The following is a 19,747-nucleotide window of genomic DNA, read 5'->3' as shown; positions in this document are numbered from 1 at the left end:
CTTTCCTCATTTTCCAAGGGAATTGCACACATACAGGTGTGAAATTGATTTAGTATGAAATTGTAGAAAACAAATGTCCAATTGGAATCATCGTCCACATAATATGGATAATTTCTACAGAATTCAGTGATAACACGGTCTACATTTTGCTGTGGCTCCAGCAAATTCAAGCATGATCACAAGATTTCAAATAAGAAAAAAAGTAAAGAAAAGTAGACAGGGTTTTTAATTAAACAGTGCTTATGTGCCACTAAATCGTTCAATCTTCTACTTGCACTATTATTTTAAAGCCAATTGGATGTATTTGTTAGAGAGGGGCCGGTGGGGTGGGGGTGGCCAGTTTGCCACTAATTGGGTCAGTGTGTACAGCTTGAGGTTTACGGCGACTCACTTCACAGCACACAGAAAGGCGTTTGCTTTCCATTCCAGCACACCAGTGTCGCCGAGTCTTTGGAAACTTTGACAGCAATTCATTAGAAAAAGGACCGTGCTGCCAGGTGGCTCGGTGGGGGGGGGGGGGGGGGGGGGGGGGGGGGGGGGGGGGGGGGGGGGGGGGGGGGGGGGGGGGGGGGGGGGGGGGGGGACTGCTTTGCTGGTATGATGAGAACATTTTAGATTTTAGACATACATTGGTTGACCATCTGACAAACTACACCACTCCAGACATGTCTCTAGTGAGTAGGTAGGAACTGCTAAATCACCGGCGCGTTCAGCTTTAATATTAGGTATCACTGTGTCATTTCACAGACAGAGAATCATCTTTGCAGCTTTTTTCTTATCTTACCTCAGTTGTTGAGTGAGAAGAGCTTTTTAAACAGATCTTAGAGGTAGGCTACAGATAAAAACTAAAGCATGCCAATACATTTTAACAAGAAGCCATTCAGTTCAAATCCTCCTCATTGAGTTGGCTGTAAAGGATACTAACCAGAAAAGAGCTTGAATTAAAAACCATCCTGATGTGTTGACTGTAGCAAACACAACGTCAGTATTTTTGGTGAGTCAGTTATTTTTCAGACAGCAGGTGAATGGGGAAGCTGCTGCTGGATGAAGTGGGGTGCGTTCCAATCTCCTGGTAGTTCCCTGCGAGGTGGACTGCGTTGGGTGTTCGCCTTGTGAAGTAAGATCCAAACCACGGGGAGCAAACAGGCTCTGTTCAAGGGAGCTGGGAAGTGTGGAAGAACATTCTGAAGCTCATAAACAAGGTTACCCATCATTGTGCCTCGCTAAAAACAACAGTGTACATGTTGTACACATGTATTCACAAGTTACATACATATATATATATATATATACATATATGTTTTGTTTTAATATCTTAGGTCAGTAGAGTGATATTGCCACAGTAGCAGCAACGTATCCAAGGTGTCTACGTTACCAGGGTAACCATAGAGGAAGTGATATTGTGTTGTTGGAACTGATGTTAACTGATATTCCCAGATCAGGGAGCAGGGCAGAGGGAGAAGCGTTGATGTACACTGGATCAGGATGCAGCCAGGGTCTTCAGACCATGCTGGGAGCTCTTTTACCGTGTCCAGCGTGGTGATGTTAGCCACATCAAGGCAGGCTTCTAATGAAGCTCAAAATAAGGCTGCGTGATATAAGCATGCAACCAAATATCTAATCTAAGCTAAGCTACATTTTATTAGAGTTATAACCAAAGTTTTCAGGTTAAGTACAGCGTTTCAGTTTAGGTCTTATGTCTCGTTCACGTGCCAACCGAAAACTACGTACTTCCTTTGTGTGGTCACAACAACTAAAAAGAAGACGATAATACTTCACTTTTAAATAGCGTCCATTTGGGACATTGGCCGTCAGTAGTCATTTGGGTTTCAAAGAGAAAGGGGTTTTGTGACATTATTTTATGCAGAGAAGCACTACTTTTCATTTCATTTTAATGTACCTATGACAAGGTAGTGTTGAATAGTTTTACACCCACCAAGCACTTTGTGTACTCACAGTTTTGAGATGTTTGCCTTCAATTTTTTAATATTTAACAAAGACTTGTGAAGAAATTTCTAGTTTTTAAATCCCAGGTTAATGTTTTCACGTGTGTTGGTATTTACTGGGATGTGTTTTATTTTGATGTTTGGTTTTGATGCACCAGTTCCATACCCTGGTAATCAGAGTTCTCTGAGAACATTAGTGAATTAGCTCAGCGAGTTACTCTGGCATCGAGAAACCCTGCTCATTAACTATGCCCTTGTAGCCGAGCTGCGCCAATCACATCGGTGTATCTAAAATACTGTAGGCGTGGCCAGAGTCGAGCTAGCGGCACCAATCATATTGGTGTATCTGATGTAGGTGAGGCCAGCTGCACCAATCACATCGGTGCATCTCACATGTTATTCAATCACATAAGCACTATATACTATAGTGCTTATATACTATACACTATATATAATAAGCACTATTTTGAAAGCAGGGACCGATTTCTAAAAAAACTTCCCCCAATCAGCACAATTTACATCTAATGAGCAGAAGACCTCAGACCCTTTACAAAATGACACACTTGTGCAACAACTACTCTAATTTATAGAGAAAATATATTTTGTTACCATAAGAAACATACATGTTTCATATGACACAAGACTAATGCTGCACACCGAGGAAAATATCATTTATTTCTCTTTAAGTACATTTTTAATTTTAATGTTTATTAATCCCCAATGGGGAAATTACAATTTACACTCGGTGTCCACACTTTGTTAGTAACCACACACAGTCCTGAACTGCACACACACACATGCTCAGGATCTGTCCATGCACTAATGGAGAGATGTCAGAGTGAGTGGGCTGCCAGCTGAACCAGCATCCTGAGCGGTTGGGGGGGGGGTACGGCGCCTTGCTCAAGAGCACCTGGCAGCGCCCAGGAGGTGAAGTGGCATCTCCCCAGCCACCAATCCACGCTCCCAACTTTTTGGTCCATACGGGGACTTGAACCCTCCGGTTCCCAACGCAACTCTTATGGACTGAGCTGCTGCCACATATACCCAACTCAGTCAACATGGAGAATCACAACAACATGTTATCATACAGCTACAACAGTAGTGTGCATAACATTGTTAGCTCAGCAAACAACAGAAAAGCATCAAATACTGTATCCAGTACAGGTTGCCCTTACACAAAATCTCTTCGCCTAGCTGGATCTGGCCAGAGAACTTCCTCAACATCACAGGCACTCACAGGCACTCTAACCCTAACCCCCTAACCCTAACCCTAACCCCCTAACCCTAACCCCAAAACGTTGTCTTGAATGTCGAGTCCCTCCTTGCACAGCTGCAAGTCAACCTGTTTACAGGCTTCCTCCATGGCCTGAATGAGGGGTACCTCTTTCTCTACCTCCTTCTCCTCCTCTGTGGATCCCCCCTTTCACCCTCCCTCTTCCTCTGGCTCCTTTTATGTTGGTTGAGTTGTGTCTGGAATTAAACATCATGTGCTTACGTACATGATGGCTATGTTTCACAGGCTGACTCATAGGTGTGGTCATGTGACAACATGATACACTTCTGTGTCTAATGTAAATACGTGTGTTTAGTGTTTTGCAAATCTCTTGTGTATTTGTTTACAAAACGTGTGAAGCAGACATTATGCTTATATTGGTGCAGGTCAAGGCCAGTGATTTGCTCCTTGTGTGTAAGGTTTGGAGAATTGTGTAATATTTTTGATGTCAGTGTGCAAGCAATCATCAAAAACTAACTTACATTGTAGTTTGTTTCTCGGCTGCCAACTGCAGCGATCTCACTTAATACTGGGGCAATGTCAAAGTCACTTAGACACTAAAACAAGGGTTGAAAAAAACATACCCTTGATACCCTTTAACCTCAATATGAGCCTGAGGGTGTCAATAACAGGTGCTCTACAAGTTTCCTTCCACTGTAGTCAATTTGTTTTGTGACGGTACTCTTTTGTAGAACTGTGACAAAGTTGTAGTTACCTTGATGTAGAATAGGCATCCCTGATGTGACCCAGAGATTTAAAGCCAACTAGATTGACAAGGGCTTGTTGTCCCTAGCAACAGGGGGTAACCCACCGACCATAAAGCCCACATGGCACCAATCAGCTGAGATGTAAGTGGACGTATTGATGTGGACAAACGGACGCACAGAGATGCACTCACAAATACACCCCCCATGCATATGATGCAGGCCCCTTGGGGGGGGGAGAAACTAGTGTTCTTAATCCAGCTGCAGCTGTATGTGTGTGTGTGTGTGTGTGTGTGTGTGTGTGTGTGTGTGTGTGTGTGTGTGTGTGTGTGTGTGTGTGTGTGTGTGTGTGTGTGTGTGTGTGTGTGTGTGTGTGTGTGTGTGTGTGCGTGCAGGCTTAGACTGCAGCCTTGACAGAAGCTTAGACATCAAAGGGAGGAGCTATAGGGTCCCCCCCCTCAGTCTCTGCTGTCATGTTTACATCCTCCGAGTGCTAATGCATGGTCCTTGTTTAATTGTTGAAAACAGAGGAAGCTATGGGTATCAGCACAGCATCACGGCCAAATGTTGTCTCATGGCTTCCCAAATGGTTCCCAGACGTTTTGGCTTGATTCACAAGACAAAGATAATTAAAGATTAGACGGAAGTCTAAACTGTTAAACCTAGATTTGTGTTGTGAGCGCTGCAACCCCTCGGCAGTGAGTTTGTCCAATGGCTGACCCTCGGTCTTGGAACAACTGTTGTTTCCCTTCAGCCAAGGGTGTAATGCAGCTGGACGCCGCTGACCGACCTGTTCTCACTCCATCTAGTCAACATACTGACGCTTAGTCAGGGGCCCTCATCATCAGAGACCGCCACCCAAGACAGCCTTAGCATCTGCAAGGGACACACGGGGCATGGCAGCAGCTCGGCTGTGGCGCTCTAAGATGAAGTGGTAAACCGTTAAGAGTAACAACGGTAAGGAGTAGTATGAAAGACAAAAAATCCCTGGAAGGAGGTAGGTTGGGGGTGTGGATGGGTCAAGCAACACTTTCACCCGGGAGACCAAGGTATTGTCCCGTGTGTCACCGAAACGTAATTATAAATGCTAACTTTGTTAACAACATTGATGTGTTGTTTTTGGGGGTTGGCATGGAGAAGAAGCAGCAAACGATGGACCATTCTTTAGAGGTTTTCCACTTTCCCTTTAAAAATCCATTTTGTGCTGTCAGTCATTACATAAGACTGCGTGGTCAGTGTCATTTGGATCTCAATTATCCTGCACGCTAAGGCCTGACGATGACTCATTACTCTCATAACAACCCTTAGTGTGCTTTACTTCCATGGCAACTATCATTTAGTCAGGGTAGGCCTCTCCTGCTAATGCTGAGGGTCACACCTTCCCAACCTTTTTTATTCCGCTTTCCAGCATTCCCTATCGAAGTGTTTCTTGTAGCCGTCTTAGTTCCCTGCACTCTGTGTGCTATTTTATTATTATTATTATTTCAACATTCACTAAACTTAGTACTGCTAAATAGGTTGCACTTCTTTATTTCCACTTAAGTGTTCCCACCTGACTTGCGTCCGACTGGAACCCGACTGGAACCCGGCACCCACCTGCTCCGTCACCTGGAACATACCAGGAAGAGAGATTTCTTAAATGCAAAAAATCTGACCAGACACCATTTGTATTTAAATACATGAAAACCCATCTAAAGCCATGTCTAAGGCCATGTGGGAACCACCGCCCATGTACTGAAAACACAATTTACATTGAAGTGGGAGTACTTTGATGTTTTTTTTTTTTTTTTTTTTTAATTTTAAGCAAATATTTATTTAGGTCCTTCAAGTATTTTCTTTCATTTTCTGTGTATCAATGTGTCAAATTAAATGGACACATTAATAGAAATTAGAATATGGTCTGCATAATATATTCTGTATTACAAAAGCATAATTTCTTCCTGAAAAATCAAAGTGTCAAAATGAAGTAGCTTTAGCGTGAACATGCTACATGTGGCGCCTCTCCCAGGAAGCAGAAGAGAACATGTGTGAAGCCTCACCCTGTCACTAGTGGTTTTTCAGGAAAGCCAAGACAAAGAAGCTGAGGAGTGACAGTTTCTATCAGGAACAGAGTCCACTTAAGCAGGCTGTGATCGATCCTTCGCTGTAATTCCTTAATGGCTGGTTTGACCATCTGGCCTCGTCTCTTCTCTCCGGCTCAAATTGTTTTTAAATGGCTTCACTTTGTGAAGCTCTTGGCTCCTCTGATTGCATTAGTACCGGGCTGAACGCCGCGAAGGCCTCTGTCGCAGGCTACTTTAGTGTTAATTCATTGTGTAGTGTGTGTGTGTGTGTGTGTGTGTGTGTGTGTGTGTGTGTGTGTCTCTCTCCTTATGTAATTGAAATGTGTAAATGATCCAGGTTGTTGTGATTTCAGGGACTTTGTGTGTTTGTGTGCACCTTCCTGAGACATTCAGCCAGGCTTTCATCAACTCCAGCTCCCCCCGTTGGACTCAACTTAACATGACATCACCTCATATAACCAATAATAATAACCCGTTGTGTTCAGTGTTCCTGAACTTTCTTCATATTAACTCAGTCCTTAGGAGTTCTTTTTTCCCTACTCAATACAAACTCACTGCTGCCTTTTTAATGTGTAGCTTGAAGGCATATTGAAGGGCGAGATTAGCCTAGCCTAGTTTTGCTGCTTGATAATGAGATGAAAACACTAGCAACAGCATCTGATTATATCTCCAATGATGAATGGCAGGTCTAACTAATTGACTTACACGTTGTTAGGTAGCTCATTTCACTGTTAAGACAGAAGTGGGAATATAATCCAACTTCCGATATCAAAGACTTGAGGGTGCAAGTTGGCAAGAGACAAAACAAAGAGTAGACCTACCTTCAACTATTCTAAGTGTGTTTTCAGAATAATGTCTATAAATATTCAAATAAAAAGATACTCTCTCTAGGACTCTAGTACACGCCTGGTGAGCGTTTTACTGACCGGCTTCCTGCCATGACACTTCCTGAGTAAATAAAACATGCAACTGTACCAAGCAATACTAGTGGTAGCTGCAGGGTATGTCAGCGGGATCAATAAAGTCATTAAATACATCATTCAGGATCCACAAATGTCTGTACATGTCCATGACCAATCCATTCAGTAGATCCTCTCCTCTCCTCTCCTCTCCTCTCCTCTCCTCTCCTCTCCTCTCCTCTCCTCTCCTCTCCTCTCCTCTCCTCTCCTCTCCTCTCCTCTCCTGGTGTAATTAGGCCATGTTCTCCACCTTCCTCAGGCCTTATTATTCAGAGCAACAGATGCCCCTCTTCCGATTTTCTTCCTTCTGACACCCCCCCAATCCACACCCACCTGGCTTATTCTGCCACATTTGCACTTGCCGACTTGATGTCTGCACATACTACGCATCAGTAAAGCCATTGTTCATCCTCGTGTTTGATCCTTTTCCTACCCTCATTTACACTTCCTTAACCTTATCCTTCCACTTGCCCCTCCTTTCTTTCCTCCTCCCTCTCTTTTCACTCTCCCTCTCTGTTGTTCTCTCTCCGTTATCCCTCTTTCCTGCTTTCATCTGCTTGGTGTCAGCCCCCCAGACTGGCTGTAATGTAACAGTCAGGTGATGTGTTGGCCCATTGAAGGCCTTAAAGGCCTAGCGTCCTCTCCCCTGCTTGACTCGTCCTCGTAACTGTCTGAGATTGTGTAGATAAGATAATGTCACTCTGCATTTTTGTAAATCTTTGTTTAATAACCATCTCAGCAAGTTGTAAAAATCCTCATGTTCAAGTCATTTCAGAAGAGATAGAGAAGAGGATTACCAAAATGGAATTTGAAACTATGTTTAAAGGTCGCAGGTCATGCTCATTTTCAGTTTCCTAGTTGTATTTTGGGTTTCTACTTTAACATATTGACATTATTTAATGTTAATACCGTCTGTCTGATATAACTGTATTCCCCCTCTGTTAAGTAGGAGGCTCGTAGACATGCTGAAAGATGGTTCTTAACGTCCCACAAAGACATGCACAGTGCTGAGTGATGTCTGTCCAACAAGAGGAGTTTTGTCATCAGTGTTTTGTAGAAGGTCTCACAGCACTAGGTGACCATATAGTGTGACTTTTTACTGCCAATGTGTGTTTCATTTTTCTTTCCACCTACCTGTACTTTTCTTATTATCATACCAATATAATCAAGACAATTTGGCTCTAAACATGTCTTCTATTAAAGACCGTCAGTTGAATTGCAAGACATGTTCATGTAAGAATAATGGGCTGTTGCTAACAAAGTAATTATTGACACCTACTGTATTCCCCCTGGGCCTCCCACATATCGCCTGCAGTTTTAATGAGTTCTTGATTCATGATTATGCAGCACTTAAACAGGTTGTGTACATGTTGTCTGTTCATAATACTGTGGTTGAAAACGCTGTGAGAGAAGAGCAGAGAAGAAGAAGTGTCAGGGCAGGCTGAGCTTTATCATTTCCACTATGCTCGGGTGCACATGTACTCCATGCATCTAAATTAAAAGCATAGGCTATAGTATTTTGCACATAGATTTAGATACATAGACCATGAGTTCTTCTAAACTATAATGATATCTTTGACATTATGAGCATTGTGTGGAAATTACCAAAGAAGGAAGAAGTGGAAGTTCCCTGGCCTTGTACTCCAGCTGTAGTCCGGTAACTGATCTGCATTTGCATTGTACAAACAGGTCTAGGAACAGTTGTTAGGCTACTGTTGCCTTAAAATAACTTTATGGTTTCAACATGGCAATGCATTAAATGGTCCTTACATGTTTTAACGCTCTGATTAATTTAGATCAATTCTGACTTGCTTTCATTCACTCCTCTTTTCTCTCTCTAGGTGCTAATATTTGCTGAAGATGAGTAGTGGGGGGGGAAACACCCCGGAGCCCCCCAGAGGGGGAGAGTCTCTGAAAAGGAAGGACTGTCAGTCAGACCTCATAGGACCCAGGTGATTTTATTAACCAGTCTTAGTACATCTGTCCCGTTACCCCATTAGTCCTCACTGGGACATCAGCACACGCCCCTCTGCTAATAACATGTAGTCTGGACCCTCTCTCTTCCAAAAGGCCTTCTCCACGGCGGTAGTTAAAAATGAAACGTGACGGAGCACGTAAACAGGAGGGGAAAAAAGAAATTAAAACTTGTGGATTAAAAAAAAAAAGAGAGAAATCTGACACACACGTAGAGAAACCTCATCTGTGCTGTGGGATCAGATGACCAAGAGTTTGTAGTTTACGAGATGGGAGCGAGAATCTGTTGATAATAACAATAGTGAAATACTAGGTAATATTCGTAATAGTAGCAGTCAAAATAATAATCCCAATAATAATAATACTACCGCCACTAACAATAATTATAATAAAAGTAGTAAATACAGTCCAGTTACATTCGAGTGTGTGTGAGCCAAAATGGCGTCATGGCGTATTTTTCACAAAGGCTCCACATGTTGTCAGTCTCTGTATTCAACCCGCCCTATATGACATAAACGGTTGTGATTGGCCAGACCAGGACCTGGTCAGCTGGAGATCTGTCTGACCGGGAGGGGGACATATCTGCCAGGGCAAGTAAAACATGCGCTCGCAGATTCACATGGTTCCCTGGCCAATGGAGTATGAAAAGAAAAAAAATCAAGTTTGATTTATTTTCAACAGATAGTAGCAGTAGTTTGTTATTAATGACCAGGATCTATGGCTCATTTATAAACAGGTGAAATCAAATGAATGAACACTTTGATGCAGTGGGTGAAAGTAAAGGCAGGAGGAGAGAGAGAGCAGTCGAGGCTCTCGCAGGACGAAGAATGAAGAAGTGCTGCATTTAGAGACAGCAGTTTATAAAAGAGCTAACAAGTCATTGTGCTTCCACTGTCCAAGAGGATGTATGACGGTTGTAGTGACCATGTACTGAGCTGCACTGCACGGAGGTTCTGATGAGGACACATGGAGGTTCTAGCTCAGGTTGCAGTCAGGTTGTTCAGATGTTGACTAGCTGTAAGAGTGAGTTCACAGGGTTTCACAAAAGACAAAATAATCCCTGCACAAAACCGTGCAAGGCAGGAAGTCCAACAAAACATAATAAAGTAGGGGTCTTAGCCGAGAGCGACAGATCAGGGTCCCCCTACTATACAGTGTATAGTATTATGAAGTTGCATATGAAACTACGAAAATACAGTAGCGTGTAGGGTGGCCTTAAGCCTCTCTACATACCTTGTTAGTGCATAGAATACTAAGCTATTAAAATAATAATTGGCATGATTTTATAAATCATGTTTTGTTGTTCCAGATAATACATGTGGCAGAGTGAATCCTTAGGGTGAACTGGATCAAGGCATGGCTAGCTTGGTGACTACCTGACCCATATTTGCCAATAATATGTTGGATTCATGTAAAAAAGGTTTTTTGAAGAAACCTTCCCAAAAATTACAATAGTTAAGGACCCCCCCCCCTGCAGTAACTCTGAGGAACCCCTAGGTTGCTCGCCCATCCGACTCAAATAAAGACAACGTGTAAAACTTTCCAGCTTGTGCCAAGGCCTTGAAGAGCCTGCAATTTCTTCATCTAACCAACACAATTCTTATATTGATGGTTAACTATCTAGATAATCATCCTCCTACATTTCATTTCTTTTTGGTGTAAATATGGGCGATGTCATTGTTTGACTCTCTGTCCCTGCAGCCCTAAGAGGAGCACTGAGAGGAGGAACCGGGAGCAGGAGAACAAGTACATCGAGGAGCTGGCCGAGCTGATCTTCGCCAACATCAACGACATGGACGACCTCAACGTTAAGCCGGACAAATGTGCCGTCCTCAAAGAGACGGTGAAGCAGATCAGGCAGATCAAGGAGCAGGGTGAGGATCCACTTTGGTTCACACTTACTTTCTTTTGCCCTGCCAACCTGAGGCAGTCAGCCAGGAATTTATTTTACAGAACCGAGATGAGTTGAGGAGTGACATCAACGTTTTTTCTGTTATCTAACTATTTGATAATGAAAGAGAGTCTTTATTCGTGTTCCCACAACCACAAACATGAAAGATAGTGCCGGAGGCCAGTGGCCTTGTTGTAGGAAGTGAAGACTCTTAACGGATGTCTTTGTCAAGCTGAGCAACAAATCAGATGATATGGAAGACACTTTTTTGGGCTACTCACAGGCTATGCTTGTTCCACATTTAAAAAAATAAAATGCGTATAGCCTCTTTTTGACCGGAGGGATCTTCTCCTTTTCCAACTGGACCCCTTTGGGGATTCCTGTAACTCTTCAGCGCCTACTTCAGGACAGTCTTCTCCCTTTTACGAATAGCGACCTGGTCACGCCCACACAGCACACCATCTGTAAAAGCCATGCCGTCTGAATTACTACGAGAATGGACGGAATGCTGAACTCTGAAAATGGGACTGATGTGGAGATGCAGGCGCTGCTGGCCATGTACGCCACCGAGGAGGTGCAGAGGGACCTGGAAGATTCCACAAGAAACATCAAAATCTCCAGTGAGCTAGCGCAAATGGGGGTTTGTACGTGACGCTAAAGTCAAGTGACGACGCTATAAAGACGGTTGCCGTGCTTGGGTCACTCCCTTACCCCTCCTACCAGTTCCTGTGGCCACTTGGTCAGTGAGAATGCAAATGACAAAAGCGGTTTTGGGGGAGAAGTGTTTAGAAGTGGACTATTCCTAGAACTATGATCCTGTAACTATTTGGTGGCAAAGAGGCTTATGTGTGGTACTGTGTGACCAAATTAAATCATTACACATGTAAGTGTGATGGCACCACCAGAGCCTCTGTTAAGATGCATTGAACACCTAATGGACATATGTTGATCCCTGAAAAGTGCACACAGTTCAAAATGGAGTCTAGCTCTGTCCTGTGTATCAGTTCACACACATCTGGCAATAGAAGTGGAAGGGAAAAGGCCAAAAGGCCTGAATGTGAGAGAGAGCACAGACTCATGGTGAGACAGATGAGGGCAGAGATGTTATGTCTTTAGGGAGATCCTCCCTGAGCTCGGCCTTCATACGTATCTCCTGCTATTCTTTCCTTTTTCTCCTTTCTTTCACCTTCCCTCCCTCCTCTTGTCTTTTTCTTCTCCCCACTGACCTTGTTATGTTTCATATTCCTCTCTCAAACCATCTTTTTCCATTTCATTTCTCTCATTTTCTACTCTTTCTTTTCTTCTCCTCACCTCTCTTTCCTTTTTCCCTCTTTCTTTTTTACCCTTTTCCTTTCCTCTCCTCTTTTCCTTGTCTCTTTCTTGTCTCTTTTTTTCTTTCTCCTGTCCTATCATCCCTCCTCAACAACTTCCCTCTTCATTTCCTTTCTTTCTTTACCTAACCCCCCTACCTTCTCTCTATCTCCTCTTTTCTCTTTGTTCACCCTTCCTCTCCCTCCGTATCTGTTTTTGTCTCTTTTCTTCCCTCTCTCCATCATCCTCCCTCTACTCTTTTTGTTCCTGTGGTCAGCCAGTTGGTGTCCACGTGTTTGTCTGAAAACAACAGCTGAATAAGCACACACACACTCATACACACATATGTGTACACAATACACAATACACTGTTGTCCAGCAGCCCCGAGATTTAACTAATGAGGTGGATGGGACTCGAAAAGTAACACAACAATGGAACGAAACCAGAAACATAGAAATCATTACAACTCAATACATAGTTAAGTGTGTGTGTGTGTGTGTGTGTGTGTGTGTGTGTGTGTGTGTGTGTGTGTGTGTGTGTGTGTGTGTGTGTGTGTGTGTGTGTGTGTGTGTGTGTGTGTGTGTGTGTGTGTGTGTGTGTGTGCGCGTGCACGCCCAGAAAGCCTACGGTCTAGAATGTGCATGTTAGACAAGCTTTGAAAACTGAATAAGAACATTACAAAATAAAGCGCACAACTATTTTGGGTTATACATTCAGTGTATACTTTGAATAACAGTAAATAGTAGTAGTAGGAAGAGTACATTTGGTTTGAAGTTGTTAACATACAAAGGCCGTATTGCAAGGTCAAAATAAGGTTGCCAGAATGGTTCTGCATGTGCAGCTTTTTGAACTCCTCCCTTCCTTTAGGCTCTAAACCTGAACTCTTAGATGGATCAGGTGTAATTCAGTGTATTGTATATATTTATTTAAAAAGTAGAAAACCGTACCGTGCCTTTAATACCCTCCAACCTATATGAGGTCCACTTCAAGCTCTACAGTGACAGGGTTTAAGGGCTGATGACTCTGTACAGCTCTGGTCCCACAACAGGAATGTCAGCTATGTGGCCTAATGGGGCCATGGGAGGCAGCCGGGGAGCTGGGTGGGAGCCTGGCTTCTAATATGGCCATACATTTGTGTAATGTACAGCACATAAGTGTAGTGATACATGCTCTCCGTGACTTTCCAGGCACTCAAACCTCTGGGTTTGACAGCGCATCATCACATTGGTGGAGCAGGACTTGTTAACCCTATCCTAGCCAATTAATGCCATCAGTAAAACATGCTCATATACATAGAAACACAAAGTGTGGGAGTGGGCGTGTGTTTGCCTGAGGATGGTCTAACCACAAAAAAAACAATGTGACAGGCGGATTCACTAGAGGACTGTGCAATTTTTGTGGCTGCTAAACCAGCTCAAAGGACCTTGAGACGGGACATGTAGTGGTTACAAGTGGCGCTCAACTCGTGGTGATATCAGTGGCATCAAGCCATTCTGTGTGAGTTTGCCTGCCAGTGTTTTCTGGGTAATGAAAACACTTACTTAGAGGCAGAGGTAAAGAACAAGCTTCATTCTGACTGCGTGGTCAGCCTTCCTTGTAATGCTGAGCCGTAGCGTTTGACAGGCCATTTGGCAACACCATCAGTCAGCCATGCATGCATTACATTCCAAATGAAAATATGGAATGAATTACATTTCTTCACATTTAAAAACTTAATGAAAATACACAGACACACAGACACAGACACAAACACACATACACACACACACACACACACACACACACACACAAACACACACTTTTTTGGCTTTCAGTTTTTTAACTAAGTTTATTGTAGTTCTCGTCATACAAAGAAATGAACGTCGCACTGTTGCTTGCTCTGGAGGAGACTACTAGAACTGTTGGGTCCTTGTAAATTCTGGAGTGTGGTCTATCTGTATAGCGTCTTGAGATAATTCTTGTTATGAATTGATACTATAAATAAAATTGAATTGAATTGAATGTAAAAAATGGCCAAAGAAGTAGAACTTCAACCTGAGACAGCCGTTGTCTTTTCATTGTCTTTTACAGAAAAAGCTCCAGTGGCTGATGCTGAGGAGGTGCAGAAGGCCGACGTCTCCTCCACGGGACAGGGTGTCATCGATAAAGACGCCCTTGGCCCCATGATGCTGGAGGTGGGCTCAGAAAAACTTTAGTCTGCTGTTTAGTCTGTTCATTATACTAAGTTCAAAGCGATAGTGACACAAAACGGTGAAGCCAGGACTGAATATCGAAACAAGTTGCTATTGACAACACTGGCTTGTAATTGGCCTACTAACTAGTCGTCACATGTTTTACAACAGAAGAAATTAACAGTTTGAATTGAATAATCTTTTGTTTAAAATGCAGCATTCCACCATAACTACACCTGCATGTAGACATTTAGAGCTGGTGCAGCCTCTTTCTGACTTTAAATGGCGATGAAGTTCATAGTGACGCAGATAGACAATCTCTCATAGGTGCTCTGGCTAGCAGCTCGTGTGTGTGTGTGTGTGTGTGTGTCTGTGTTTGTCTGTGTGTGTGTTAGCCAGATTAGAAAAGGAGGGAGGGAGGCTATATATAGCTTTCACCAGCCGAAACATTGGTTGAGGTGTCTACGTGGAGATAAATATTATCCATGCCAAGCCCGTTTCTGTTCTGGTCTGCTGTGTTCTACCCGGTGTTATGGGCAGACGCAGGCAGACGGACAGGCAGAAGCTTGTGTAGACATGTGGCAGGCTAAATCACAGTGTGTACATATAGTTAGAAAATGCTGAGTTGACGGGAGTGAAAGAATTGAAAAACACACACACAGACACATACTACACACACACACAGTGTTAGAGAGGCCACTGTGGATTTGCTGTAATACCTTGAATTATAATAGCACACTGCAAGGTTTGCAAGTCTTATTTTTTAAAGTCGGCAGACAATGTTTAAACAAAATGGTTGTATTTGCTCCTCCAAGAAGACGATGTTTACTGTAGTACAGCGTACATCTGAATATGATTCTGGTAAAAAAAAAAAAATGAGTTCAAGAATTGAAAGAAGCTGATCTAGCGCCAAATTTGTTCACATACAATCATTATAAATGGTTACAATTTGAAGGATTTTTATAATTTCATTTTAGCAGGTGGAAGTAACACCTCAACTTTCACGTCTACTTCAATTAATTAAGTCTAATTAGCTTTTGGTGGAAAGTTCAGATTAACTTTAATTCATTTTAATTAACCTCCAATCTCCCCTATTTATCTCTCCTACCTTCTTTTCGCTTCCACACTTCATATCTTCCCCTTCTGTCCCTCCCGCTGGCTGTATACGTTTGCTTGTCTTCTTCCTCCTGTCCTTTCCTCTGGCCTCTCACTTTCTCTTCTTTCTTTTCCCTTTCTCCAAACTTCCTTGTATCTCTACTTTCCACATTGTCTGTCTGTCCCTCCATCCATCCACCCATCTCATCTTTCTCTTCTACCTTCCTGTTCTACTGCTTATTCCCTCCCTTCATCTCCTTGTCCCTGTCTCCTCTTCCTCACCCCTCAGGCCCTGGACGGCTTCTTTTTCGTGGTCAACATGGAGGGCAACATAGTGTTTGTCTCGGAGAATGTCAGCCAGTATTTGCGCTGCCAGCAGGAGGAGCTGATGAACACCAGTGTCTACAGCGTGCTGCATGTTGGCGATCACGCCGAGTTTGTCAAGAACCTCCTGCCCAAGAGCGTGGGTAAGAAGCACAGAAAGATTACTGGAACATGGTCGGATAGAGGAGCAATTTTCAGATCCTGTCAGATGTTCTCTGGCCACCATATTGGAGGTCCTAAGATTGTGTCTAGTGGCAGGTAATAGCCAGTACTTCTTGTCAACAGGATTATCTGCTTTGCTAAATTTGCTTATCGTAAGCTAGCCAACGTATAGTCAGGTCAACACTAGTCTATATCAATGACATTCCACTTTCTTTGTGTTGGCATTCTGAACTCCGGTTTATAATTTATGAGGACTATGGTTAAATGTGTAATCTCAAGCCTTTTTAGGCTACAACATTTGTTGTCACATACAGCAAACATCTCTTTACTATCTGCCTGTCCCCAGAACACACTGTAAAAAACATCTCCACACTATCTGCTAGCTGCCTGTCCCATGAACACACTTTAAAAAACATCTCCACCTGTCCCATGAACACACTGTAAAAAACATCCCCTCACTATCTGCTAGCTGCCTGTCCCCTGAACACCCTGTAAAAAACATCTTCTCACTATCTGCTAGCTGCCTGTCCCCTGAACACCCTGTAAAAAATATCTCCACACTATCTGCTAGCTGCCTGTCCCCTGAACACGCTGTAAAAAACATCTTCTCACTATCTGCTAGCTGCCTGTCCCCTGAACACACTGTAAAAAACATCTCCTCACTATCTGCTAGCTGCCTGTCCCCTGAACACACTGTAAAAAACATCTCCCCACTATCTGCTAGCTGCCTGTCCCCTGAACACGCTGTAAAAAACATCTCCACACTATCTGCTAGCTGCCTGTCCCCTGAACACCCTGTAAAAAACATCTCCTCACTATCTGCTAGCTGCCTGTCCCCTGAACACCCTGTAAAAAACATCTCCACACTATCTGCTAGCTGCCTGTCCCCTGAACACGCTGTAAAAAACATCTCCTCACTATCTGCTAGCTGCCTGTCCCCTGAACACCCTGTAAAAAACATCTCCACTCTATCTGCTAGCTGCCTGTCCCCTGAACACGCTGTAAAAAAATCTCCTCACTATCTGCTAGCTGCCTGTCCCCTGAACACGCTGTAAAAAACATCTAAATGCATATTTGCTGTATTTATATAGCGCTTTTCTAGTCTTAACGACTACTCAAAGCGCTTTTTACATCATACAGGATACATTCACCAATCACACACATTCATACACTGTGGCCGAGGCTGCCACCTGCTCATCAGATAAACACTCACACACATTCACACTCCAATGCGCAGCACTGGAGGTAACTCGGGGTTCAGTGTCTTGCCCAAGGACACTTCGACATGGGACTCCAGAGCCAAGGGATTGAACCACCAACCTTCCGATTGGCAGTCAATTGCTCTACCACTGAGCCACAGCCGCCCGTAAACATCTCCTCACTATCTGCTAGCTGCCTGTCCCCTGAACACACTGTAAAAAACATCTCTTCTCTATCTGCTAGCTGTCTGTCCCCTGAACACACTGTAAAAAACATCTCCTCACTATCTGCCTCGTTTTGTTTGAAAATACTTTGAATGTCAACAAAAAGTACCGTCACCTAGCGTCGCTTAAACCACCTTTAACTGCTCCTCAGCAGTTAGCTTAGCTAGCTAGACTATCTGTCCAATCTGAGGACTATGGTTACCTGGTCCTTAGATCTCTGCAGGGTAAATCCAGTCTTAGCATGTTGGATACCTTACCAGGGGCTTTTACCATATTAATATGTCTGTTTGGTGTTTCAACGTGCATGTTGGCACTTTACATTTAGATTTTATTTAACATGGATATGTTAACCACCTCCTCTTTGTTTTTGGTGTCTCTCTTTATCGTCCAGTCAATCATCGCAGCACTGATTCGTCCAACAGGAACAGCCATACTTTCAACTGTCGTATGTTGGTCAACCCGTATGCCGAGGGTGAAGCCCGGCCGGCGCCGGACCAGCAGGCCGGGTCACAGCAGAAGTATGAGACTATGCAGTGTTTCGCCGTCTCCGAACCCAAGTCTATCAAGGAAGAGGGGGAAGGTAATGTCTCTTATTATTATTAATTATATTAGTTTGAATTTTCACTTTCTCTCTCTTGCCTTTACTGTTTCACACCATGATTGTTTTTCTTTTTTTTTCTTTTATTAGGACCTAAGCCTGAAATAGCAAAAAAAAACCTCTTGTTTTTGTAACGATTATTCACGTACCGTATCTGTAGTGATTGGGATTGGGTGTGGTCAGCAAGCTCCGGAGCACCCTCAAACACATGCCGGGTTCGGAAGAAAGTTCCTTTTGATATCTACAAAGTTTGGTGGTAGCAGTGCTCTCAACTTGAGGAACACATTATATATTTTCGATTGTATTTTTTTCACAAGATATGAAGTCAGCCATCTTAAATTTTGTACGTTCATTTTATGAACACGTTTAAGGGCCTGACAGCGATTTGGTGTAATTTTATCTCTTTGGACATGTTTCCAGTCTCCTAGCATTAGCTTTGCCCAACTGGAAGCCATGGAGAATTTCATGCGTTTTCCCTCTTTGTTACTCCCACGTCTCTCTTTCCCTGCCTTCAAGGTTTTGTCCTTCCTACTTCTTTCTCCATCTTTCCATATTTTTTTTTTGACTTTCTGTCCGTTTTCCATTACTTTCTCCATCCCCGCTTTCCATAGTCTCTTGTGTCCTGTCCTCCTTTCATCAACACTCCTCTTCACTTTTTTCCCATCTACCGGGAGAAACTAATTAGTGTGTGGCACTTTGTCATCTTCCCATCTTATCTTATCACAAACATACTGTACACACTAGGGAAAAGAAATGTGGTTGGCACTCTAATTTTAGATGTCTGACAACCAGATATTGTGCTAATCTCCCCCCTAACAGGAGGAAGATGTCTGGTGGACAGATTGGGGGCAGCAGGTTGAGATTGTGACGTAGGCTGATGTTAAAAAACTCAGTCTGAGTCTGAGATTGGGTGGTCTTGACATCAATTGGGGTTAAAGGAAGTCCTGTGATAAATGCCTATGGTGTGGGGTGTGATTTATAGTTTAGTGTCCCATTTTGTGGGAATTGGTAGATACAAACACACACACTGAGTGGGTTTTACCTCCCACCGAAAGAAAAAGGGCTGTCACAATTAAAATCAAATTGTTGTAACAGCCATACTCTCTTCAACCCTGTCTCTATTTTTATATGTTTTATTAAATATGTAAGTGTTATTTTAAACCAAGCTTTCCCAAACACGCAGACTTCCAGTCATGTCTCATCTGTGTGGCAAGAAGAGTCCCCGTCAAAGAGAGACCTGTGATGCCCACGTACGAGAGCTTCACAACGCGGCAGGACCTTCAAGGTAGGACTGTCGATACGCATTGTGATCAGTCAGTATAGTGTTGCGCCAATATATAATGTGGTCCAGATCCCATTCAAATCAAAGTATGTTGTTTGAACATCAGTTTTTTTTATTTTATAATGAGGTCTGGACTAAGAGCCCTATCCTGCACTCGGCGCATCACAAAGCCCGACGCCAAGTGTCTTTGCTAGTTTAAGACCGACGCTGTTCATTTCCCGTCCAGTGCCCACGTCGTTTGAATAGCAAATGCACCTGTGCCCATCTGTGCACCATCGACGTGCTGGTCTTACAGGGAGGTGGGTTCAGATGCATTCTGGGAGTATTGCTATCTTGAGGCAGAACCTCAAAAAAAACCTGGTCTACAGTCAATAACACAGCAGTTCCATGTTATTTTCACAGCACATTAGTAAAATGCTCCTAGGCTCTATGCTTGTTACACACACCGCGACACGCAGCAGCACATACACATGCAAAAGATTAAAAATAGTATTATTTTGTGTGTGTGTGTGTGTGTGTGTGTGTGTGTGTGTGTGTGTGTGTGTGTGTGTGTGTGTGTGTGTGTGTGT

At 43.3% G+C, this 19,747-nt stretch overlaps 1 protein-coding gene across 2 annotated transcripts in view; it reads left to right on the top strand.

Annotated features, from left to right (window-relative positions):
- The window catches only part of LOC117954230 (nuclear receptor coactivator 2-like), a 53,598-nt gene that overhangs the window by 15,863 nt on the left and 17,988 nt on the right, over positions 1 to 19,747 (top strand). For both annotated transcript variants that reach the window (XM_034887847.1, XM_034887846.1), the window contains exons 3-8: positions 8,787 to 8,897; positions 10,621 to 10,793; positions 14,193 to 14,296; positions 15,678 to 15,855; positions 17,690 to 17,878; positions 19,080 to 19,181. In XM_034887847.1, coding sequence (XP_034743738.1) covers positions 8,806 to 8,897; positions 10,621 to 10,793; positions 14,193 to 14,296; positions 15,678 to 15,855; positions 17,690 to 17,878; positions 19,080 to 19,181 — 838 coding nt within the window. In that variant the 5' untranslated portion in view covers positions 8,787 to 8,805. The remainder of the gene's footprint in view (positions 1 to 8,786; positions 8,898 to 10,620; positions 10,794 to 14,192; positions 14,297 to 15,677; positions 15,856 to 17,689; positions 17,879 to 19,079; positions 19,182 to 19,747) is intronic.

This window comes from Etheostoma cragini, chromosome 12 (genome assembly GCF_013103735.1).
Source record: "Etheostoma cragini isolate CJK2018 chromosome 12, CSU_Ecrag_1.0, whole genome shotgun sequence".
In the NCBI taxonomy this organism is placed as follows: Eukaryota; Metazoa; Chordata; class Actinopteri; order Perciformes; family Percidae; genus Etheostoma; species Etheostoma cragini.
This window is presented reverse-complemented; position numbering and strand designations above follow the sequence as displayed.